Genomic DNA, 27057 nt, shown 5'->3' with positions numbered 1-27057 from the left:
CTTAGAATAAAATTTTTTGGTCCTACCAGTGTATTTCTCACAATTGCAGACATATTGATACAAACAAAGGGGTCTATCACTACCACCTAAAAACCTATTAGTTACAGAATTATAATAATAATGCTTGGCAAACACTCTACCTCTGAGCTACACCCCAGTCCAGAATAAATTTTTAACGTTCGAAAAATTAATCACATTTATTTACTTGAAGCATAACACTTAGCTATTCTGTGGGATAAGATATAGAATAATCCCCAAAGATCATTTATTTACCTTTTGTGAGGTACACAGGTTAAACTGTAATTTTGTTCTACCTTTATCTTTAGTACCTTTTTCTCTTTTTTAACTTTTTTTTAGATGTTGGTAGACCTTTATTTTTCATTCATTTATTTATACATGGTGCTGAGAATCAAACCCAGTGCCTCACACATGCTAGGCAAGAGCTCTACCACTGAGCCACAACCCCAGCCCTTTAGCATCTTTTTCTTAGCCCAATTATATACTGATTTTTTCCTCCAGATTTTTTAGGAAATCCCATCTACCATGACTTAAATTTCTTAATTACAATTGTGTTTTGCTTTTTAAATTATCATATTCCTTGCCTTTGTTCCCTTAGTTATAAATAATCCATTTTTAAATAACTTCTCTTACTTTCAAATCTGAGGGTAAAAGAAAATAGTATATACAAAATATCTAAGGGTAACAAAAACACAAACACTGTATGACTTCACTTATATGAGGTAAACAGAATAGTCAAATTCAAGACAAAGTAGAAGAGTGGGTTGCCAGGGATTGCAGGTAGGAAACAGTGGAGAGTTGTTTAATGGGTACAGAGTTTCAGTTTTTCAAGATAAAAAAGATTTCTGGAGATAGATTATACACCAATGTAAATGTACTTAATACTATTAAACGGTAGACTTAAAAATGATTAAAATGATAATTTTTACATTATATGTATTTTATCACAATTTTAAAAATGATCTAAGAGAATGGATCTACTTTTTTCAGAAGACAACTTTTAATTTTTTAAAAGTTGTACTCTGCTAAACTGAACGAGGAGGACATACACAATTTAAATAGACCAATTTCAAGTACTGAAATTGAAGTCATCAAAAGCCTACCAACAAAGAAAAGTCCGGGACCAGATGGGTTCTCAGCCGAGTTTTACAAAACCTTTCAAGAAGAGCTCATTCCAATACTTCTCAAAGTATTCCATAAAACAGAAGAGGAGGGAACCCTCCCAAACTCATTCTATGAAGCCAATATCACACTGATACCTAAACCAGACAGAGACTCATCAAGGAAAGAAAATTTCAGACCAATATCCTTAATGAACATCGACGCAAAAATTCTCAACAAAATTTTAGCAAATCGCATACAAAAACATATTAAAAAGATAGTGCACCATGATCAAGTGGGTTTCATCCCAGGGATGCAAGGTTGGTTCAACATCAGGAAATCAACAAATGTAATTCACCATATCAACAGACTTAAAGTCAAGAATCACATGATTATTTCAATAGATGCAGAAAAAGCATTTGATAAAATACAGCACCCCTTCATGCTCAAAACACTAGAAAAAATAGGGATAGTGGGAACATTCCTTAACATTGTAAAGGCCATTTATGCTAAGCCCATGGCTAATATCATTCTAAATGGTGAAAAACTGAAAGCATTCCCCTAAAAACTGGAACAAGGCAGGGATGCCCTCTTTGACCACTTCTGTTTGACATCGTTCTTGAGACTCTAGCCAGAGCAATTAGACAAACCAAAGAAATTAAAGGGATATGAATTGGAAAAGAAGAACTCAAACTATCCCTGTTCGCTGATGACATGATTATATATTTAGAGGAACCTGGAAATTCCACCAGAAAACTCTTAGAACTCATAAGTGAATTCAGTAAAGTAGCAGGTTACAAGATCAATGCTCATAAATCCAATGCATTTTTATACATAAGTGATGAATCTTCAGAAAGAGAAATTAGGAAAACTACCCCATTCACAATAGCCTCGAAAAAAATAAAATACTTGGGAATCATTCTCACAAAAGAGGTGAAAGACCTCTACAATGAGAACTATACAACACTAAAGAAAGAAATTTAAGAACACCTTAGAAGATGGAAAGATCTTCCATGTTCTTGGATAGGCAGAATTAATATTGTCAAAATGGCCATACTACCTAAAGTGCTATACAAATTCAATGCAATTCCAATTAAAATCCCAATGACGTACCTTACAGAAATAGAGCAAGCAATTATGAAATTCATCTGGAAGAATAAGAAACCCAGAATAGCTAAAGCAATCCTTAGCAGGAAGAGTGAAACAGGGGGTATTGCAATACCAGATCTTCAACTCTACTACAAAGCAATAGTAACAAAAACGGCATGGTATTGGTACCAAAATAGAAAGGTAGATCAATGGTACAGAATAGAGGACACGGACACAAACCCAAATAAATACAATTTTCTCATACTAGACAAAGGTGCCAAAAATATGCAATGGAGAAAAGATAGCCTCTTCAACAAATGGTGCTGGGAGAATTGGAAATCCATATGCAACAGAATGAAACTAAACCCATATGTCTCACCATGCACGAAACTAAACTCAAAATGGATTAAGGACCTCGGAATCAGACCAGAGACCCTGCAGATTATAGAAAAAAAGTAGGTCCAGATCTTCAACATGTCGGCTTAGGACCAGACTTCCTTAACAGGACTCCCATAGCACAAGAAATAAAAGCAAGAATCAATAACTGGGATAGATTCAAACTAAAAAGCTTTCTCTCAGCAAAGGAAACTATCAGCAATGCGAAGAAAGCGCCTACAGAGTAGTTGAATATCTTTGCCAATCATACTTCAGATAGAGCACTAATCTCCAGAATCTATAAAGAACTCAAAAAACTCTACTCCAAGAATACAAATAATCCAGTTGACAAATGGGCTAAGGAAATGAATAGACACTTCACAGAAGAAGATCTACAAGCAATCAACAAACATGTGGAAAAATGTTCAACATCTCTAGTAATAAGAGAAATGCAAATCAAAACCACCCTAAGATTCCATCTCACCCCAATTAGAATGGCGATTATCAAGAATACGAGCAACAACAGGTGTTGGCGAGGGTGTGGGGAGAAAGGTACACTCATACATTGCTGGTGGGGCTGCAAATTAGTGCAGCCACTCTGGAAAGCAGTGTGGAGATTCCTTAGAAAACTTGGAATGGAACCACCATTTGACCCAGCTATCCCACTCCTTGGCCTATACCCAAAGGACTTAAAATCAGCATACTATAGAGATACAGCCACATCAATGTTCATAGCTGCTCAATTCACAATAGCCAGACTGTGGAACCAACCTAGATGTCCTTCAATTGATGAATGGATAAAGAAACTGTGGTATATATATACAATGGAATATTATTCAGCCATAAAGAATGATAAAATTATGGCATTTGCAGGCAAATGGATGAAATTGGAGAATATTATGCTAAGTGAGATAAGCCAATCTCAAAAAGCCAAAGGACGAATGATATCGCTAATAAGTGGATGATGACATATAATGGGGGGAGGGGAGGGTTAGTGTTAGGGTTAGAGTTAGGGTTAGGGAGGGGGGCAAGTATGGAGGAAGGAAGGACTGTATAGAGGGAAAAGAGGGGTGGGAGGGGTGGGGGAATGGAAAAAATAACAGAATGAATCAAACAACATTACTCTATGTAAATTTATGATTACACAAATCGTATGCCTTTATGTCATGTACAAACAGAGAAACAATATGTATCCCATTTGTTTACAATAAAAAAAATACATTATTAAAAAAAATTAGTAGTGTGAAAATACATATAGTTATTAATTGCAGTATTATTTGTAACTGATTAATGTTGGAAATTACCTACATAGTTTTTACTTTTGGTATAATGTCATTAGCTAAATGTGCAGAAAAAAATAAAATTTTATGCAAAAAATTAAGTCATTCTAAAGGAAAAAACAACTAATACTAGTAATTTACAAATGCATTGACTATATATACTCTTTTGGACAACATGGTATATGAAGGGTTAAGGGAGAATTAAACAAATCCTGAACTCTTTTTAGAACATTTATGTTTTAGTAGTATATCAGAGCAATTCTGAAACAGTGTAGGTGTATTGTAGTATTATGAATATATCTGTTAGTGTTCTTGGGAGCCAAGGTTCTTGCTGAAGAAATAGGGATAAACAGTTTCCAAATATGGACAAACAGAAGAGAAGCCTATGCAAATAGATTGCAATTCAGGGTACTTGTGTGGACTTGGGACTTTTAAACTATGCCTGTAATTATTTATTTACATACACACACTAATTTTCCTATTTTTGTCTACCTTTCTATTTTTGTCTGTCTCTTTTTCTTTCTGCCTTTTTTCCTGTTTGTTTGTTTGTTTGTTTTTATTTCTTTCCTTTTGTTTACCTTCTTTCTTTGAACCTAGGGCCTTACCCATGCTAAGCAAAAACCTTGAGTTATGTTCCCAAACCATATACATAACATTGCTTATAAGGACAAGAAGCTAAAGTACCCCAGTAGCAGTGAGAATTTTTTTTTTTTTTTTTTGGCGCTGCTGTGAATTGAACCCAGGGCCTTGTGCTTGCGAGGCAAGCACTCTACCAACTGAGCTATCTCTCCAGTCCTAGCAGTGAGAATGTTTAATGGCCAGATTTTTGTCTCTAACCATCCTCCACTAGAAGAAGTAGGACTCCTTGAAAAAATGACTTATTCCAGCATGCAAGCAGGGTAATAGGTTTAAGACAAGTATGAAACATAGAAAGTATTGAAAAAAAAAAAAAAAAAAAAGAGAGAGAGAGAAGACTTGTCATAGGAACCAGCTCAAAATAACTTCCAAAGGCTAAATCTGGGTCAACTCAAGTGCTAAAATAATTAAATATAGTAATGAATTATAAACCTTGAAAGGAAAATGAATTCATGAGTAGAATGTCAAGTGCTAACTGGTAAATATAGGAGTGCTGGAGTTGGTAAATCATTATTCTGCAACCATCATATTAAGGATTAGATCAAGCAAGAGTCAACAAAGGATACTAAATCAAGAATTTCAGTGAGGAACCAGGATATTTGCATGGTTTAAAAGTGTCTCCAACATAATCGTAAGGGGAAAATTCATAATACATAAGTGGAGAAATTGGATGACAACTTGAACATGTTATCAGAATTAACATTATTAGTGAAGGGCAGATGGACATCCGTGATACTCATAGTCTACGACATCATTATAGTGTATTCTGACCAAGAATGAATAACCTGAATCTTGTGAGATAATATCAGAAAAGCTTCAAATTGGGAATGTTCTGTTACAAAAGGCAAGGGAGTTTAAATTTTTTAAAATGTGTCATATAAGACAAAGAAAAGCTGTGGAAAAGGTGTACATTAAAAGAGGCTAAAATGACTTGACAAGTAAGCAGTATACCTAATTGTCCTCTTGAATGGGGAAAATGTGATAAAGGACATTCTTGGGTCAGTTGACAAAAATGGATGATTAGAGAACAATTTGTTTAAATGTTAAATTACTGAAGATGATAATAATACTATGGTTTTATAAGAGCACATCCATATTCTTAGAAAATATTCTTCTTCTTCTTCTTCTTTTTTTTTTTGGCGGTGCCGGGGATTGAACCCAGGGCCTTGTTGAGCTATTTCCCCAGCCCCTATTCTTCTTTAAAAAAAAAAAAAAAAAAATATATATATATATATACATATATATATTAATATATATAGTTGTAGATGGACACAATGCCTTTGCTACAACACCAGCCCTTAGAAAATATTCTTAAACAGTATTTAGAAATAAAGGGCCATGATACGTATAACCTACCATCCAATGATTAAAAACAAAAAAGTATGCATGGATGTGTATGTGTAGAAAAAGAGAATAATAAAGCAAATGGGGGTAAACGGTAATAATAAGTAAATCTATGTTAAGTCATATTCTTCCAACTATTTCATAAGTTTTAAGTTTTCTAAATAAAAAGTTTGAATTTAAACCTTTTTAAAATTGAAATATAGCACTTTGTAAGAATTCTCTCAACAACAAATTTTGTGAGTCTATACTCAAGGACCTTCTGTTCAGGATTATTTCCTTTGATTTACTGAAGAAACACTAAACTGAAAGCAGTAGAAAGTTTTCTCTGTGTAGTTTCTACCAACCATTGACTTTTATTAGGAGATTATTCTGAATTGGGTACATTAATTTTCCTCTAATTTTCATTTGTATATCTGTCTCGATGAGGTGAAGTAAATTTGTGCGTACATTTTCCTCAAGATCTTTACACCTACATTACATTTTAAATTATTACCTAGATCTTGGTTTCTGTAATCTTTTGATCTGAAAAATGAGTATTGTCAACTAGGAATCAGTAATGCTATCCCAAGAAAAAGACTGTGTTTAAAGTGCTCTAATTTGGGAGTGTTAGGTTATGTATTTTATTCTTTAAACAATAACAAAACTGAGTTAAGGTGAAGTTAGCAAACAAGATGAATATTGGCTTTAGCATTAATTTCAAGAATATTAACACTAAAATTAACCACATTTAGATTGCAAGTGGTAATTGTATAATCAAAATAATAAAATGGTTTTAAATGTTGAAATTTAAAGAAAAAAATATAAAATTAAGAAGCAGAACTTTTTGTTCATGGTCACATAATAAATAAAATGTTTAGTGATAGTGATTTTTTTTTCTTCTTTCAAATTTTATTTTAAAAGCATATACATATTTTAAAACTATTATAAAGTTATCAAAACTAGAAGGGGGCTAATGTGATATGACTGTTGGTGGGAAAGATTATCTATTTCTACACTTGTGAAATGGTCGTCTTTAAAATGGGCATATATTTGTGTATTACTTGCATAATTAAAGTACCTCCTGCATGTTAATTTGAAAAAAAAAAAGAAAAAAAGAAAAATGACCATATGCTTATAGTATCACCTACTCAGGAGCTCAGGACCCCAGGACTCCACCTCAAAAAAAAAAAAAAAAAAAAATGACCTAAGTAGAAAGGAAATAAAAATCTCTAATAGTCTGTACACCCACAAGCAATCACTGTTAATATTTTGAATGTCTTGTTCTAATCTTTTCAGTTTTTATATAGTTGTATTAGTAATATGCATGTATTTTTCATCTGCTTTTTTGTTTAACAGAACAAGTGTTTTCCAGATTATGTTTCATTCATAGTTATTAACTTTAATAGTTACATAGTATTTCATATCAATTAAATATTTTCCTTGTCTCTTCTCTTGTTTTTGGACATTTAGGCTTATTTCCAGTTTTTTATTCCAATAATATCTTTGTATGTAGCATTATAATTCCCAGGATTGGAATTTCTGTAGCCAATAGTAACAGTGTTAAAGTTACACATATATCATTAAATTGCTTTTCAAGTAACTGATATAGTCACACACATCAGTGATATATGAAAGTTCATGTTTCATCACATCTTTTTTTAGGGGGTGAGTACTGGGGATTGAATTTAGGGGCACTCTGCCACTGAGCCACATCCCCAGTCCTATTTTTTTGTATTTTATTTAGAAACAGTGTCTCACTGAGTTGCTTAGCACCTTGTTTTTGCTGAGGCTGACTTTGACCTTGTATTCCCCCTGTGTTTTTTTTTTTTTTTTTTGTTTTTTTTTTTTTTTTTTTGCAATACTGGGGATTGGACCCAGGGCCTTGTACTTGCAAGGCAAGCACTCTACCAACTGAGCTATATCCCCAGCCCCCTGTATCATATTTTTAATGGTACTATTATTAAAATAAAACTACTGAGAGTATTTTGCAAAATAATTTTCAGTTTTTATTTGAGGTTCATATGTTTTTGTTTTTAGCTGTCTTATATTTAATGTCCATTTATAGTATTGTTATTTAAGAATTTTTTAATTTAAAATTTTTTATATTGTCTTGTTATGGGGTACCAGTACACGTATGTTTTGTGTACTGTTTGAATCAGGTTTAGCATATCTATTTCCTTAATGATTATTTCTGAATAATGAAACAAACTTAACTTTGAGAAAAATGATTTTTAAAATAGTCTGAAATCTGGTCATCTTACCTCTTTGTCAGTTTCTGTTGAAACCATGGGGAAGGCAGAATCTATATTTTAAATAATAATAATAATAATAATATTTTAATATGCAAGGTTTTTATTATTTATTGCACATTTTTGAAGTTCAGCTCTTCCTAATGAATGAAACACCCTTAATATCTATGTTCCAAAAAAAGTTTAATGCTCATTTTACAGTGTGAAAATTATACTTTAATTAAGGTATTAAAATATTCATTATTCAGTCTTCTGAGAACAGTATTAATGAAACATTAGCTCCCATACCTCACACATCATTTTTGTGATGGCTGATAAAACCTCATTTTTGTACAATATTTTATACTTTCAGAGTTCTGTCACATAAATTATTTTAAGATGTCATCTTATATTTAGATAGTTTAGTCAGAAATAAACCCTTCTGTCCTAATGAATAGGCATGCTTCTCAGGAGAAATGGTCATTGAAGTAGTTGTCTTTCTTAGGCAGAGCTGATTTACAAATTGTTTTTTTCTTTAACTTTTTGCCTGTCATTTTCAAGTGTTCATATTATTAGAACAAAAACTTTTAAAACTTTTTAAAATTTGAAATTATTTCAAGCTTTATAAAGTTACAAAAAAATTGTACAAAGGACTATCCTTTATCCAGATTCACCACTTGACAACATTTTGCTTTATTTTCTTATCATTCTTCTACCCTATAGATACATATGTATTTTATTATTTTTTCTGAACATTTTCAAATAAGTTGCTGGCATCACATCTAAATTTTAACATGTTTTGTAATTGTCTCTTTGCCTACCTTTTCTACTAAACTCTAAAATCTGTGGTGATAGGGACTTTTTTAAAATGCCCTTTGGTCTTCACGGTGATTAGTGCAGTGTTAGGAACATGGAAGGCCATAAATGTTTGTGCAATACATTAATATGTAAATTCTGAAATATCGTCAAATGCTGGAAAGGAATGTTTTCTTTTAATCTATCAAGATGAATTAATAGATCCATACATTGGAGAGGTATTTATTGAAAACTGGTTGCTGCCTGGCTCATTGGCACACACCTGTAATCCTATTGTCTTGGGATGCCAAGGCAGGAGGATTGCAAGTTTGAGGCCAGCCTGGGCAAATTAGTGAGACCCTGTCTCAAAATAAAAAAATAAAAAGTACTGGGCATGGTGGCTCACACCTCTAATCCCAACAAATCAGGAGCCTGAGAGAGGAGGATCACAAGTTCCTTAGCAAGATCCTGAGCAACTCATTAAAACCCTGTTTCAAAATAAAATATAAAAAGGGCTGGGGATATAGCTCACTGGTAAAGCACCCCAGATACCAGAGGAAAGAGAAAGGGGTGAGTGGGGAGGGAGGGAAGAAGGTGGGAGGAAGGCAGGCAGGCAGGCTGGCAGGCAAACTGGTTGTTACTTTCAACTAAAAGGGCAAATGAAGCAAAATAGTTTATGGAATAGCAAATGCATACAAAAACAAAGAACTATTAACTCCTTCATTTTGATTCATATTAAATTTCCTTTTTCCCCACATCAAACATGAAGCATCAGTTTTTAACTTTTAAAATTAAGTGAAATACGGGAAACTTTTCTTAAGTAGTTGCTATTACATGATCTCGTTTCCAAGCACTTGTAGCTTCTTTTATTACTGGTAAATAAAGTGGTTATAACTTTAATGGCCATATGGTGAGGTTGTATTGTAGGGAATAGCAAAGGGTACTTACATTCTCTGTTAATTCCAATCATTTCTCTGTTGTTTTCAGCTGAACAGTTTACTTCCTGACTGTATGTTGCTGTTATTTGGAATGGCATCTTTCTTATCAAGTATTCACTTACACAGTCACAACCATTTTTAGCTGCCTTCTTACCTCAATAATCTATATGTTGAGCAGTCAGACCAAGCAACAGTAAAAGAATATATGGCTCACTGATCATTACAGGTTAGAGCTCTCTTCAGAAAAAAGGCCTTTTTTTCTTTCAATCTCTGTTGACACTGAAGACAATGAGGTACTTAGTAATAGAAACTAAAGCATATAATAGCAGTGATCCTTAAGAATAATGTGACAGGAGTATTTTGGGGAAATATGACAGATCAACCACATGATTATAAATGAATGTTTGTAATTATACTGAACCAGAGTCTCACATTATAATCAATCCTATCTGTAAGCCTCCTATCTTATGTTTTTGTAACTCAATTATAATTTTTCAAAGATCTTTTTCTATTTCTGGTGAGTCTGTTTCAAAGTTGTTTGTCTCTCTTTAAGGGAAATAGGTATTATATATGACTGTTTCCATTATATGAGAACCTTAGAAAAAAGTTCTGTACATAGTTATAAGTAGACCTGGCTTTAGACAAAATTACGTAATTAAGGAAAATTAGGTTCTTTACTTCCCTTGAGATATTATTCTCTGACTGTCCCCACCCAAACTTTTTTTCTTAGAAAACCCTTTGTTGTGCCCAGTGCCCTAGTTTGAATCTGTTAACTTTTTCAGGCACTGTCTTGCTTTTCCTCCATCAACTCATTCTGTTCTTAGTCCTATTTCCCTGGCCTTAAGATATTGGTGGTAGATAACCATTTAATGAGTCTTTATTCATAAAATACTTGCATTACACTTAAGATTCTTAAAGAATGTTATTCCAGATGGGCTAAAGCTAGTAGTGAAACTTTAATTCACTCAGATTATAGATTATGCAGGGTTATGGAGTTATTAGACAGACTGAGCAAACTCTTTTCAGTAAACCTTTAAAGGGAATTTAGTGACAATATAAAATCTTATCTAGCTGAACTAGTTTAGTAGCTAACAAGTGAACTCTTACCTTGTTGAATAACATTTTTGAGTATTCAGTATGTCCCAGACACTGTTCTTTTAGTGTTCTATATGAATTAAATTTTTGATTTAAGCCTTATAGAAACATTATAAAATGATTACTGCATACTCTCATTTTGCATTAAGTCCACTGAGGTAAATATGTAAGCCTAATTTACTCAAAATTGTACATTTCATAAGTCCTAGAGCCAGGATTCAAACCCAAATGTTCTGGCTGCAGAGTATATGTTATTAACCATTATATTCTGTACATTCTGTATATTTGTTTTGTTTGGCTAGGGAGAATTTTTTGAAAAATTCAAGGACCCTGCCATGATATTCACCATATCTGTATGTTTAAGTAGTATAAAATATTTTCTATATTCACACGATGTTACTTCATTATTTAATATTTTCTTCAAATTATCTTATTACAATTTTTATGTGTTTTAAAAGGAAACTTCCCACCATTACTGTAAATGGAAAGCCACCATCATAAATAGACAACTTTAAAAGTTATTTAAAAATAAATGTGATAAACACAAAACTATATCAACTAGCTAGATATTGCTTGCTCAAATATCTGAAGTTTGAAACTCTTTCTCTGTGTTAAAAGAAAGAATAGCAAATGTTTGAGAGGTAGTAAACTACCACCAGGTTGAAATTTTTTCTTCTCAATAATCTGAAAAGAGAAAAAAGCACTGACTAATATATAGGTCCATGTACTACCTAAAACCAGAAGTCTTGACTCTGCAAAGGTAAACTAAATTATTTTGAGGTATCTTCTAATCATGAGTCTTTGTTGTGCCTACTCTATTTAAAAAGAAAATCAGTCTTTAAGAAATTCATATATATAATATTCTTATTTTCTTATACCATTAAGAAATTTGGGGGGGGGGGCATGCTGGTAGACTGCTTGCCTAGCATGCATGAGGCACTGGGTTCAAATCTCAGCACCACATAAAAATGAATATATGAAATAAAGGTATTGTGTCCATCTACAACCAAAAAAAAAAAGAATTTTTATGTTTATTAATTCCCAGAATTTGAGAGAAATGTATAATTATCACAAAGTTTAGAAATTTATTAGAACAATTTTGAGATAAGATTTCTGGGATTGATATAATTAATGTTGCCACCTATAAAGTCAGTAGTTTTGTGCATGTGTTTTTAATTAAATAAATCTAATTCATTCTATGGAATAGTTTTTGGTGAATGTTAGGATACAAGCAGAATATTTTCATTTTCTTTTATTTAGTTACTCATTATTTTGATGGCCAGTTGAAGTTGATGAGAAACAAAGATCCAAGTTGAATCTAAAACTAGGTTTAATAAATTACATTCTAATTTATTCTGTGATGTTAAGATTAGAAATTTTAATTTCCACTGTCTGGCAAGAAATGTCTTAACCTTGTACCAAGCTAGAAAAGACGACCTCGGTTCAAAAAAACTGATATTGGTCTAAGACCACTGGTGGGTTAAGAACTATTGTGCATTTAAAATAATTTTTCAGGGGCTGGGGTTGTGGATCAGTGGTAGAGTGCGTGCCTACCATGTGTGAGGCATGGGGTTCAGTTCTCAGCACCACATATAAATAAATGAAAAAATTAAAGTCTATTGACATCTAAAATTTTTTTTAAAATAATAAAGTAAAATTTCAGGGTTTTTTTTGGTTACATTTTGTTGTTATTTGTTTGTTTTTGTGGCACAGACAGTTGAACCCAGGGCCTTGTTCATGCAGGGCGGGCACTCTATGATTCTATCCTCAACTTTTTTAGTTTTTCTGCTTTTGTGACAGCATTGAAGTGATTGAATAGACAGAAAATGAGAAATAAGGATGGCTGAAACTCCTGGACTGTTACTTCAAGAGGCAAAACAAGGTGTTGCTTTTATACTTATTAAAAGTATTGATACAGAAGAAACAGAACAACATAAATACAAAAAAAAGTCCTTTTATAAAATATGAATTCTTTAATGTGGTAGTAACAAGATTATTTTTGCACATTATGTGATGTCGATCTGATAATTTTCATTCTGAAGTTTTGCTAGCTGTGCCAACCGCATCTTTATATCTATCTATATGTCTTGCTCTGTGCTCTCAAAAAGTAATCCTTTTTCATGTTTGTATTTTTTAAAAATTTATTTTATTTTACAGACAAAATAAATTAAACATGTTGCCAAACCTGGCTTTTGCTAACAAACTCAGTGGAAGCTTTTCATCTACAAAATTTAAGTCCCAAGCATGAATGATGAAATTGAATGGTATTTTAAAATACTGTTTCCTGAAAATTAGATATAGATGAATGTTTTAGTCAGCTATTCCACTGCTGTGACTAAATGACGCGACCAGCAGAACTATAAAAGAGGAGGGTTTATTTGAGGGCTCATGGTTTCAGAGGTCTTAGTCCATAGAAGACTGGCTCCATTCCTTGGGTCTCAATGTGAGGTGGGAGAGGGTGGTGGAGGGAAGCAGCTTACATCACATTGATCAGGAAGCAGAGAGAAAGACTCCATTCTCCAGATATAAAATATATATCCCATAGCCATGCCCCAATTCACACCTCCTCCAGCCACACCCTACCACTTCAACTAATTCCATCAGGGATTAATTCACTGATGGGGTTAAGACTCTTACAACCCAATCATTTCTCCCCTGAACCTTCCTGCATTATCTCACATGTGAGCTTTTGGGGGATACCTCACATCTAAATCATAACTTCGAGAAATAATTTCCATGTCTTTATTTAAACAACTGCAATTTTTCTTGTCTTTAAGGATTTCCAATTATATGCATGTTCCTCTCTTATTGACTTAACTGCAAATTTTTTTTTGTAGTATGCGCTCTGCCTACTGAACATTTTCTGCATATTTTCATATAGAAAAGCTAATTATCTAATAAATATTTAATAGTTTCAGATGGAAATATACTAGAGTCCTGTGACGTGAAAACACTTCAGATACATTCAGAAAAAAGATGAAGTTAGCCATGATTTGAATAGCAGCAGTTGTTAAAATAACATTGAATAGTAATTGAACAGACATGACTTTGGCTGAGAGCATACTGACAACTACAGAAATACTGTTAAAAGTACTTTGTGGACTGGGGCTGTAGCTCGGTGGCAGAGTGCTTGCCTAGCTTGTGTGAGGCACTGGGTTTGATCCTTAGCAACACAAAAATAAACAAATAAAATAAAGGCATTGTATCCATCTACAACTACAAAAAAAAAAAAAAAAAAAACAAGGTATTTCTCACATGGTTTCTTTTAAAAGTGTACATTCAGTACTAACCATAATATGAATTAGTCCAATCTACTGCTTTAAAAATAGAGGATCATCAAACGCAGAGAAGCATAGTCACTTGATTCTTTGGGAAGCTATACTGGATTAATAGCATAGGCTATCAGTTCAGTGCCAGGGGTTTTAACCAGTCCTTGCCGTTGTTCTTTCTAAACATAATCTTGAGCAGGTTATTTAATCTCCTGCATCAATTACATTGTGTAAAAATAGTATCTAATTTATATGGCTGCTGTATATAGATTAAATATATGGCAATGCATGGATAGTGTCCAGGTTTAAGCATTAAATAAATAAGATTTTTCTAGGAGAGAACTGTCTTTAAATCTTTTTAGAAACTGTTACAGATATCCTCCCTAATTTCATATTACTTTTACTAGAAAGAATGCTTTTTTGCTGATTTCTATTTTTTATAAATGAGAACTTACATTCTGATTTTTTTTTATTTAAAGAAAGTTTTGTCATTCTCCTTCCTATGAAATGTACAGTTTCCTATGCTCTTAGGTGTAGTTGAGAAACAGAACAAAGATACCATCTCCTGTCTTTTTCATACCCAGAAAAAAAAGTGTTTATTCCTGAACAGAGGATATTCTGCTTTATTTTTCTCAAGTGTATACTTTTAAAGGTGTTTTGCAATAAGTGAAATATAATTGACTTCATTATTCCTGGATTCTGTATTTTTCCTTTCTCTTACATGCCAAAATGTATTTGTAACCTCCAAACCAATTCTTATGTTTTCATGGTCATTCAGAAACATGTGCAGGGTGACAAAAATTTTGAGTTGCCCTCGGTACACTTTCCTAGCTGATTTCAAACAAGGCCAGAAATTGATATAATAATTTTTTCCCCTAAAGACTTATTGAAAAAAAAAAAAAAAAGTTCACAGTAAAATTGAGAGGAAGGTACAGGGATTTCTCATATACTCTCTGCTCCCAAACATGCATGGCCTTCCCCATTATCAAATATCCCAATCAGAATGGTACAAGATATGGTTAAATATTTGTATGTACATATTAAGACTTCCCTAAAGTCTCACCTTTGAACATTGTTGCACTGGGAACCAAGCCTTCAATGCCTGAGCCTTTGGGAAGAAATTTCAGATCTAAACCATAACACATGGTATGTTTAAGGTTCATGTGTGTTTTAGTGTATATCAATGTTTATACTTTTTATGGCTAAATATTTCATTGTATGAATATACCACTTTTTGTAATTTGTCTACCAGTTGATAAATGTATAAATTATTTCTGATTTTGACTATTATGAACATTCATGTACAAATTTTTATGTGGATATATGTTTTGTTTCCCTTGATCATATATAGGTAGGAATAGAATTGTTAGGTTTTATGGTTATATTTAACTTTTGATGAATTGCTATACTATTTTCCAAAGCAGTTATACCATTTTATAGCTCCACCAACAATATATAAAGTTTTCAATTTCTCCCTATCTTTGGTACCACCTACTATTGTCTGTATTTTGTATTATACTACCCTAGTAGATGTGAGGTGGCATCTCATGGTTTTGGTTTGCCTTTACCTAATGATTAATAGTGTTGCTGTAATTTGAATCTGGAATGTTTCTCAAAGGCCCATATTTTAAAGAGTTGGTCCTTGCTTGGTACTATTGGGAGGTGGAGGAAACTTTAGGAGATGAGGTCAAGTGGGAGGTTTTAGGTCCCTGGGGGTGTGCCCTCAGGGGGGATTGTGGGACCCCTATCTCTTTCTCTTCCCTTTTCTTTTTTTCTTTTTTAACCATGTCCTGGCTATAAGATGACCAGCTTTGCTGTGCCACATGTACTTGCTATGATAAGCTGCCTCACCACAGGACCAAAAGCAATAGGGCCAGCTGACCATAGATGAAAACTCCAAACCTGTGATGCAAAATAAACTTTTCTCTTTATAAGTTGATTATCTCAGGCATTTGTTACAGTAACAGGAACCTGACTAACACAGGTGTTGAGCATCTTTCCTTGTGCTTTTTGGACATTATATATTTTCTTTGGTGAAATGTTAATTCAAATGCTGTGCCCATTTTAAAATTGTGTCTTTGTCTTTTTATTGTTTGCAAGAGTTCTTTTTGTATCCTGGATACAAATATATTGTCAAACATATGATTAGAAAATATCCTTTTTCTATTATTTTGCTTATCATTTCATTTTTGTGGTGGTAGGCTTGGAATTACACAAGTTTTAAATTTTGACAAAATTCAATTTATCTGTTTTTTTCTCTTGTCATTTGTATTTTAGAAGTCCTGTTTATTTATTTATGGTACTGGGGATTGAACACAGGGGAACTTTGCCACTTAGTCACATCCCCAGCCCTTTTTACTTTTTATTTTGAGACAGGCTCTCACTAAGTTGCTGAGGCCGACCTTGAACTTGTGATCTTCCTGCATCAGCTTCCCAAGTCACTGGGATTACAGGTGTGTGCCACCACGCCCTTGATTTACTTCTTAGTGTTTTATAATTTGGGCTCTTATATTTAGGTCTGTGATCCATTTTGAGTTACTATTTGTACATGAGATAAGATACAGGATTCCAACTTCATTCTTTGGTTTGATATCCAATTTCCCAGTACCATATGTTAAAAAGACTATTCTTTCCCCACTGAACTATCTTTGCACTGTTGTTAAAAATCAATTGACTGTGTAGGTGAGGACTTATTTCTGAACTCTCGTGAATTAGATGAGTAAACAGAGGCCTCTGCTGTTTCCAGCATTTTGTAGACTGGAAAACAGTTCCCCAAATATATCTGAGATGTTACCTTATTTGGAAAAAACATCTTTGTACATATGATTGATTAAATTAAGGATCCTGGAATGGGCGATTATCCTGGATTATCTGGGAAGCCCCTTAATGCCATCAGAACTGTCCTTATAAGAAAAACAGAGATATTTGGCACACACACAGAAGAGAAGAAGGTGAATGTGACCAGAAAGACAGTTTAGAGTGATGCACCCACACAAGCCAAGGAATGCTGGCAGACACCAAAGGCTTGGAAGAAGAAAGTAATGAACCTTCCCCTTAGAGCCTCTGAGGGAGCCACAGCTCTGCAGACACTTCAGTTGGCCCAGGAAACTTATTTCAGATTTCTGTCCTCTAGAACAGTGACTTTTATAAATGCATTGAGTTGTTTGCAGCTACATAAAATTTGGAATCCTAGCTGTATGTATATCTAGAAAATGTACCGTTTATTTTCCTTGCCCCTCTGAAGATCAGGAAGGCACAGTGGAATGAAGGCAGAATGGATGTTAAGGAGCAGTTTACCATATCCCTCAAATTATTTTTCCTCAGTGACACCATGTAAATTTCTGAGAGAATGAACCTTGTAGAGAGGAAGGAAGTAGACCTGAGTCAAAAATAAATGACAAGGGGGTTTCACTCCAGTTTGAATTTTTGAGTCTCTCTCATTATTTGTTTCCTAAGAACCAGTCACAGTCTAGCTGTTCTACTGCCCTTCAGCTCCCTGAATTTTCTTTTTCACTTGCTCACTGCTTCTTCCTGCAGATACATTTTAGTGATTCTAGTTCCTGAACTCTGATGATATCTCTTTAAATACACGTACAAGATGTACCCTATTTGTGTACAGTGAATCAAAATACAGTCTGTAAAAATAAAACAATAATTTAAAAAATACACATACAAACATCCTTGGGATATTGTCATGCATTTCCCTATTTCCTACCACCCCACTGCACCCTCATGCCTGTGATTTAGCCTGGGTATCTGCTCCTACTGTTGGCAGCATAAGGTCTTTAGAAAGTTCTTCAGTAGCTTCAAAATATGTGAGCAACATTTCTCAAGTACTTTTGTTTAACTTTTGGAGGAATAAGTCAACTCCCTTAGCTGTTCTACATAGCATATAATACAGTAGCCTGAATTAACAGCTGCTTAAGTATTTCAGAGTCTAAGCAACCAAAACTTGCAAATAATCATGTTGTTTTAAAATATATAAAATTCTTATCCACTAAAAATTATGCCATGGTAATAAATAATTAGCTATGACACAGGACATGATGCTTATGTGTTTTGACAGGTGTTAAAATTGTTTGGTAATGTTCCATGATTGTAATCCATGTGATTACAGATGGCAGAACAAATATTTCGGATAATCACAGAGCCCTACCAGGAGTGTAGTTGATATTACACATGCTAGGATAGTTCTGATTCATTTATATGTTTTGTGATTAACAACTGTTTGAAAGTGTTGTGATACATTGCATCTTATATTTTCTTTTCCTTGATCCATTCAATGGAAAGAAAAACTGAAAGAATATATCCAACCGATATTGGAACTATATCACATTTTAATTTTTTAATCATTATGTTCTTTTGGAGTTAGAATATCTAAATTCCCAGCCCAGAATTTCCATCTCTGAGATGTATATGGAGGGGTATGGGCTAATAGGGGATAGGGGTGAAAAGGAAACTTTTCACTGAATATCTTGAGGTATTCATGTCGATGTATTACTACCCCAACATATTAAAAATGTTTAAACTTCAGAAATATCTTCAGTGCAGAATATATCAATACCTAACATTCTGAATTAATAATATTATACATCAGAGAATGGAATTTATGCCAGAAAGATTCATTTGTAGATAGTAAAGCTAAGAGTCTGAAAGATGTTTTATTGTGCTTGAAAGAAATGTGTTATTCCCACAAGTAGATAAATACAAGACATCTTATTAAGACTTACAAGAACTAAAAAGAACCATGTGGGGGCGGGACTTAGAAGAGTATTCCCAACAGGTTGTTTGTAACCCATTGGTCAGTCTTCCAAATCAGTGAGTCACTGATATGACATTCCCTCACTATTCCAGTGTATTCATTTCCAGTGTAATCTTGTTATCAGTGCTTTCCACCATTCATTCACTGATTCATTCAGTAAGCAGATATTGAATAGTGCTATGCATATGTCACTGTGTAAATGTGAGGTATAAGTGATGATAAGCTTTGTTTTCTTATTCTCTTTATTATCCCCATCCATGAACTTATACCTGTTGGGGGTGGGAATATAAGGAAGGGATACAAAATAGGTAGAAGTAATATTAGTAATTACAATATTATGAAATAAATGCTAACAGGATCTATAAAGTACTTTATAAATGCTGAAAATTATGTTATTGAGTTTTATCTTAATATATACATATATATGCTTAGTGTTTTGTTATTTATTTATTTTTTGTGTGGGGGTTGGTTACCAGGGATAGAACTCAGGGGCACTCAACCACTGAGCCACATCCCTAGCCCTATTTTGTATGTCATTTAGAGACAGGGTCTCTCTGAGTTGCCTAGCACTTTGCTAAGGCTGGCTTTCAATTTGCAATCATCCTGCCTCAGCCTCCTGAGCTGCTGGGATTATGGGCGTGCGCCACAGTACGACTTTTTTTTTGTTGTTGTTGTTGTAAACAAATGGGATACATGTTGCTTCTCTGTTTGTACATGGCGTAAAGGCATACCATTTGTGTAATCATAAATTTACATAGAGTAATGTTGTTTGATTCATTCTGTTATTTTTTCCCTTCCCCCCACCCGTCCCACCCCTCTTTTCCCTCTATACAGTGCTTCCTTCCTCCATACTTGCCCCCCTCCCTAACCCTAACTCTAACCCTAACACTAACCCTTCCCTCCCCCCATTATGTGTCATCATCCACTTATTAGTGATATCATTCGTCCTTTGGCTTTTTGAGATTGGCTTCTCTCACTTAGCATAATATTCTCCAATTTCATCCATTTGCCTGCAAATGCCATAATTTTATCATTCTTTATGGCTGAGTAATATTCCATTGTATATATATACCACAGTTTCTTTATCCACTCATCAATTGAAGGGCATCTAGGTTGGTTCCACAGTCTGGCTATTGTGAATTGAGCAGCTATGAACATTGATGTGGCTGTATCTCTGTAGTATGCTGATTTTAAGTCCTTTGGGTATAGGCCAAGGAGTGGGATAGCTGGGTCAAATGGAGGGTCCATTCCAAGTTTTCTAAGGAATCTCCACACTGCTTTCCAGAGTGGCTGCACTAATTTGCAGCCCCACCAGCAATGTATGAGTGTACCTTTCTCCCCACATCCTCACCAACACCTGTTGTTGCTCGTATTCTTGATAATCGCCATTCTAATTGGGGTGAGATGGAATCTTAGGGTGGTTTTGATTTGCATTTCTCTTCTTACTAGAGATGTTGAACATTTTTCCATATGTTTGTTGATTGCTTGTAGATCTTCTGTGAAGTGTCTATTCATTTCCTTAGCCCATTTGTCAACTGGATTATTTGTATTCTTGGAGTAGAGTTTTTTGAGTTCTTTATAGATTCTGGAGATTAGTGCTCTATCTGAAGTATGATTGGCAAAGATATTCTCCTACTCTGTAGGCTCTTTCTTCACATTGCTGATAGTTTCCTTTGCTGAGAGAAAGCTTTTTAGTTTGAATCTATCCCAGTTATTGATTCTTGCTTTTATTTCTTGTGCTATGGGAGTCCTGTTAAGGAAGTCTGATCCTAGACCAACAAGGTGAAGATTTGGACCTACTTTTTCTTCTATAATCTGCAGGGTCTCTGGTCTGATTCTGAGGTCATTAATCCATTTTGAGTTTAGTTTCGTGCATGGTGAGACATATGGGTTTAGTTTCATTCTGTTGCATATGGATTTCCAATTCTCCCAGCACCATTTGTTGAAGAGGCTATCTTTTCTCCATTGCATATTTTTGGCACCTTTGTCTAGTATGAGAAAATTGTATTTATTTGGGTTTGTGTCCGTGTCCTCTATTCTGTACCATTGATCTACCTTTCTATTTTGGTACCAATACCATGCCGTTTTTGTTACTATTGCTTTGTAGTAGAGTTGAAGATCTGGTATTGCAATACCCCCTGTTTCACTCTTCCTGCTAAGGATTGCTTTAGCTATTCTGGGTTTCTTATTCTTCCAGATGAATTTCATAATTGCTTGCTCTATTTCTGTAAGGTACGTCATTGGGATTTTAATTGGAATTGCATTGAATTTGTATAGCACTTTAGGTAGTATGGCCATTTTGACAATATTAATTCTGCCTATCCAAGAACATGGAAGATCTTTCCATCTTCTAAGGTGTTCTTAAATTTCTTTCTTTAGTGTTGTATAGTTCTCATTGTAGAGGTCTTTCACCTCTTTTGTGAGAATGATTCCCAAGTATTTTATTTTTTTCGAGGCTATTGTGAATGGGGTAGTTTTCCTAATTTCTCTTTCTGAAGATTCATCACTTATGTATAAAAATGCATTGGATTTATGAGCATTGATCTTGTAACCTGCTACTTTACTGAATTCACTTATGAGTTCTAAGAGTTTTCTGGTGGAATTTCCAGGTTCCTCTAAATATATAATCATGTCATCAGCGAACAGGGATAGTTTGAGTTCTTCTTTTCCAATTCGTATCCCTTTAATTTCTTTGGTTTGTCTAATTGCTCTGGCTAGAGTCTCAAGAACGATGTCAAACAGAAGTGGTCAAAGAGGGCATCCCTGCCTTGTTCCAGTTTTTAGGGGAATGCTTTCAGTTTTTCACCATTTAGAATGATATTAGCCATGGGCTTAGCATAAATGGCCTTTACAATGTTAAGGAATGTTCCCACTATCCCTATTTTTTCTAGTGTTTTGAGCATGAAGGGGTGCTGTATTTTATCAAATGCTTTTTCTGCATCTATTGAAATAATCATGTGATTCTTGACTTTAAGTCTGTTGATATGGTGAATTACATTTGTTGATTTCCTGATGTTGAACCAACCTTGCATCCCTGGGATGAAACCCACTTGATCATGGTGCACTATCTTTTTAATATGTTTTTGTATGCGATTTGCTAAAATTTTGTTGAGAATTTTTGCGTCGATGTTCATTAAGGATATTGGTCTGAAATTTTCTTTCCTTGATGAGTCTCTGTCTGGTTTAGGTATCAGTGTGATATTGGCTTCATAGAATGAGTTTGGGAGGGTTCCCTCCTCTTCTATTTTATGGAATACTTTGAGAAGTATTGGAATGAGCTCTTCTTGAAAGGTTTTGTAGAACTCGGCTGAGAACCCATCTGGTCCCGGACTTTTCTTTGTTGGTAGGCTTTTGATGACTTCAATTTCAGTACTTGAAATTGGTCTATTTAAATTGTGTATGTCCTCCTCATTCAGTTTAGGCAATTCGTATGTCTCTAGAAACCTGTCTTCGAAATTTTCTATTTTGTTGGAGTATAGATTTTCAAAATAGCTTCTAATTATGTTTTGTATTTCAATCCTGTCTGTTGTGATATTTCCTTGTTCCTTACAAATTTTAGTGATTTGGGTTTTCTCTCGTCTTCTCTTTGTTAGTGTGGCTAAAGGTTTATCAATTTTGTTTATTTTTTCGAAGAACCAACTATTTATTTTGTCAATTTTTTGTATTGTTTCTTTTGTTTCAATTTCATTGATTTCAGCTCTGAGTTTAACTATTTCCTGTCTTCTACTACTTTTGGTGCTGTTCTGTTCTTCTTTTTCCAGGGCTTTGAGCTGTAGTGTTAGGTCGTTTATTTGTTGAGTTTTACTTCTTTTATTAAATGCGCTCCATGAAATAAATTTCCCTCTAAGTACTGCTTTCATAGTGTCCCAGAGATTTTGATATGATGTTTCTTTGTTCTCATTTACCTCTAAGAATTTTTTAATTTCCTTCCTAATATCTTCTGTTATCCATTCATCATATAATAGCATATTGTTTAATCTCCAGATGTTGGAATAGTTTCTGTGTTTTACTCTTTCATTTATTTCTAACTTTAATCCATTATGATCTGATAGAATACAAGGCAGTGTCTCTTTCTTCTTGTATTTGCTAACATTAGCTTTGTGGCATAATATATGGTCTATTTTAGAGAAGGATCCATGTTCTGCTGAGAAGAAAGTGTATTCGCTCTTGGTTGGATGGTATATTCTATAAATGTCTGTTAAGTCTAAATTATTGATTGTGTTATTGAGATCTATGGTTTCTTTGTTCAATTTTTGTCTGGAAGATCTGTCCAGTGGTGAGAGAGGAGTGTTAAAATCACCTAGTATTATTGTGTTATGGTCTATTTGGTTTCTGAAATTGAGAAGGATTTGTTTGACATACGTGGATGAGCCACTGTTTGGGGCATAGATGTTTATGATTGTTATATCTTGCTGATTTATGCTTCCCTTAAGCAGTATGAAATGACCTTCTTTATCCCTTCTGACTAACTTTGGCTTGAAGTCCACATTATCTGAAATGAGGATGGATACTCCAGCTTTTTTGCTGAGTCCATATGCATGGTATGTTTTCCCCAATCCTTTCACCTTTAGTCTATGGGTATCTTTTTCTATGAGGTGAGTCTCTTGTAGGCAACATATTGTTGGATCCTTCTTTTTAATCCAATCTGCCAGTCTATGTCTTTTGATTGATGAATTCAGGCCATTAAACATTCAGGGTTATTATTGAGATATGATTTGGTTTCCCAGTCATATGGTTCATTTTTAAATTTTATTTATTTATTTTTTTGACACAACTTGGTTCCTCCTTTATTTGACAATTCCTTTAGGATAATTCCTCCCTTTGCTGATTTGCTTCTTTGTTTTCATCTCTTCCTCATGGAATATTTTGCTGAGAATGTTCTGTAATGCTGGCTTTCTTTTTGTAAATTCTTTTAGCTTTTGTTTATCTTGGAAGGATTTTATTTCATCGTCGAATTTGAAGGTAAGTTTTGCTAGGTATAAGATTCTTGGTTGGCATCCATTTTCTTTCAGGGCTTGAAAAATGTTGTTACAGGCCCTTCTAGCTTTTAGGGTCTGGATTGAATCACACTACTAATAATGTATCTTTCCAGATAAATTTCTAGAAATGGGAATGCTGGGTGAAAGAGTAATCACCCATGTCATTTTCTGGGATTTTTTGGGAGAGTCTTTCTAGGTTGGCCTTAAAATTCCTGGGCTCAAGTGATCCTCCTGCCTCAGGCTCCCAAAGAGCTGTGACTACAGGCACTTGCCACTGAGCCCAGCTACAGTTTCCTTAGTATTGTCAAATTCCCCTCCTTAGGTACTATATTTTGATTTAAACTTATTTGATAATATACTGATGCCTTGCAGTTCTGGTTTATCTCTTTTGGATTTCAAGTGTTAGCTATATGTCATTTTAAGCTATATGTCATGCACGTCTCCCTGTCTCTCCTATCAACCCTGAATGTTTATTTTATGTTTTCAAAATCTCTGGAGAAAGGACTTGTAACGAAAAGTTACTTTAACTACTTACTGATTGGTGTTGTGTCAGGAGGTGGAAAATTCTCAGTAAAGTTGACATTACATAAATCTGTGCTACAGCAGCAAAAACGGTATGTTCCATTCTGAATTGAGGGAGGGGTGGTAGTTACTACACATTCTTCATAGTGACACTCTTGGGGATCTCCAATGTGAGACCAACATCCTATAAACCAGTATTAATAAAAACAAGTTAGGAAACAATATGATAAAACTAAAAGGAAAACAACAAACTAAGAAGTACTTGCAATAAATATAAGAGTGAGTGCACAAGTTATAAGACAGTCTTGCAAGTCAATAAAAATACAAACAGAAAAATGACAAAGGAAACAATGGACATTTCATGGGGAAAAACATGAACAAAAAGTTTAATTGCATCACTAATTTAGGAATTATTTAAAACAATAGTAAAGTAACAAATTAAAATGTTCTAGGTTTAAAAAATAATATGCAATCATAGCAAGGATTCAATAAGACAGACACTCTCATACAATGCTAAAAGGAATGCAAATGATGGCATTTTTAGAAAGCCACCTGGCACTTGTTATAGTCTTTAAAGTATTCATGTTTTATAATCTAATAAATCTACATGAGGGAAACAGATACAAGATTTATGTTCAAAGTTGTTCACTTCAACAGTATAGATTACAGTGAAAGCCTAAAAACAATGTCCAAAAACAGATTAATGTATAAGTAAATTGTGATACATTAATAAAATGAAATATCATATAGAGGTTAGAAGTATTGTCAGAGAATAAAACATACTCTTAAATTTATTATTTTTCTGAAGAAGATCTTAATCTAGTCTCATGTCATTTTTAGATAAACTTCCAATTGTATGAAACATAAAACCATGTCAGGTAAGAAAGCATTACTTGCCTTGTTTTACAAGATTTATGTCTCCTTTTGATTTTTCCCAAAGGCCATAGCAGGTGCTACCTTTTGAGCATAATATTGTTCCATTTTCATGAGAGATTCGACTTTCACCTATCCCAAGGTCTTGCTGATATGGATCTTTAAATGCACATAGCCGTTCTTGATTTTGGGAAGCTGAAATAAAGACAATAACAATGATGAATTAATTTTATTATAATCTTTATAAAACATTATATAAAATCTGTGTTATTTTTAATGATATCAATTTCCCTCCTAAGTCCTTCATATTCAAATCATAGATTTTTAAATTTTACTTTATTCAATAACTTCCTTCTGCTAATCAATTTGTAACATCCAAACAAGAAAATTTGAAAACTCATTTCCCAAAAGCAATCTCTTATTTCTCAAATTATCGCACTGCTCTTTCCTTCTATTAAATACTTTTGGTGTCCAAATAAAGAAATATCAAAGAAAATGTCCATGCTCTAAAACAACCTTTAAAACAAACAAAAAATATGGCTGAGAATGTAGCCTGGTGATAGAGCACTTCTCCAGCATGTATAAGGGTCCAGGTTCAATCTATAGTGCTGAAATAAACAAATTTACAGGTCTAAAATTTTTGGAAAATTCTACAATACTCATTTTTATCATATTTTATAGTGTATTATAGAAAGTTAAATTCTTAGGCATGGTATACTAAGGATGCAGAGAATGACTACCAATGGGCACATGGTTTCTTTTGGAAATGACATATGTTTCGAAATTAGATAATGGCAATGGTTACAAAATCTATAAATTTACCAAACAAATAAATGAATAACATGGAATTGTTCATGTAAATGAGTGAATCTGATGGCATAGAAAATTAAGCCTTATTAAATCTGTCTTTAAAAACTACATCTGCTAGTTGGGCAAGAAGAAAATTACTTTCCATTATTTAAAATATCAATAGCAAGAAGAACTGCTCAATAGTTCTTCCTACTGAAGGTACAACCTAATGTAATTTTAATGCCAATCCACCTTTCTCCATGCACATAATGTAACTTAACTGATTTCTATACAACATTTGCAACACAACTTACTGGCTAACAAATATTTATCAACATTGTTGAGAATACCAGAGAAGTAAAAGGTTATCAAAAGCAACATTTGACCTTCATTTTCTTAAAGTAGACTTTGCTAATAGGTTTGACCAGCCAGAAGACTAATCTAATGCACTTGGTCAATATATTCCTCCTCGGCTTCTGACTCATTTTTTTCATTTTGGGTGTATCTACTTGGTATGGCATAATCACAAGAATTTTAGCAATAGAAACAATTTATTAAAATAAATGTTTCTGAACAAAACTAAAACTCTGAAGAAGAAATGAGTCAGCGACTGTGTGTCTCAGCCAATTTATATATATATAAAACTGCCACATTTCCTATATTGGAAAGTACTTCCAAAGACCTGGGCTAGGCAATAGAGTATTCACAAGCAATATAGACTTCTAGCCCTCAAGTATCTTATTTGGATAGAGAGAATCACAGACAGTAACTAGTGAAAAACAAAAATAAGACTTAATTTGTATATTTTAAAATCACTTAGGTACCTCAGAGCATTAATTTACAGGATATATAAAGAACTCAAAAACACCAAAAAAATACTCAAAAACACCAAAGAAACAAATAACCCAATCAATAAATGGACAAAGGAACCAACCAGACACTTCACAAAAGAAATACGATTGGTCAGCAAATACATGAAAAAATG

At 33.8% G+C, this 27057-nt stretch overlaps 1 protein-coding gene across 2 annotated transcripts in view; it reads right to left on the bottom strand.

The window, feature by feature from the left end:
- Positions 1–27057, bottom strand: part of BMPR2 (bone morphogenetic protein receptor type 2) — a 161502-nt gene that overhangs the window by 47490 nt on the left and 86955 nt on the right. For both annotated transcript variants that reach the window (XM_079130572.1, XM_079130573.1), the window contains exons 2-3: positions 25308–25478; positions 24424–24594 (exon numbers count right to left, since the gene is read on the bottom strand). In XM_079130572.1, the coding sequence (XP_078986698.1) occupies positions 24424–24594; positions 25308–25478 (342 nt within the window). The remainder of the gene's footprint in view (positions 1–24423; positions 24595–25307; positions 25479–27057) is intronic.

The sequence above is a fragment of the Sciurus vulgaris genome, assembly GCF_902686455.1.
Source record: "Sciurus vulgaris genome assembly, chromosome: 3".
NCBI classification, from domain to species: Eukaryota; Metazoa; Chordata; class Mammalia; order Rodentia; family Sciuridae; genus Sciurus; species Sciurus vulgaris.
This window is presented reverse-complemented; position numbering and strand designations above follow the sequence as displayed.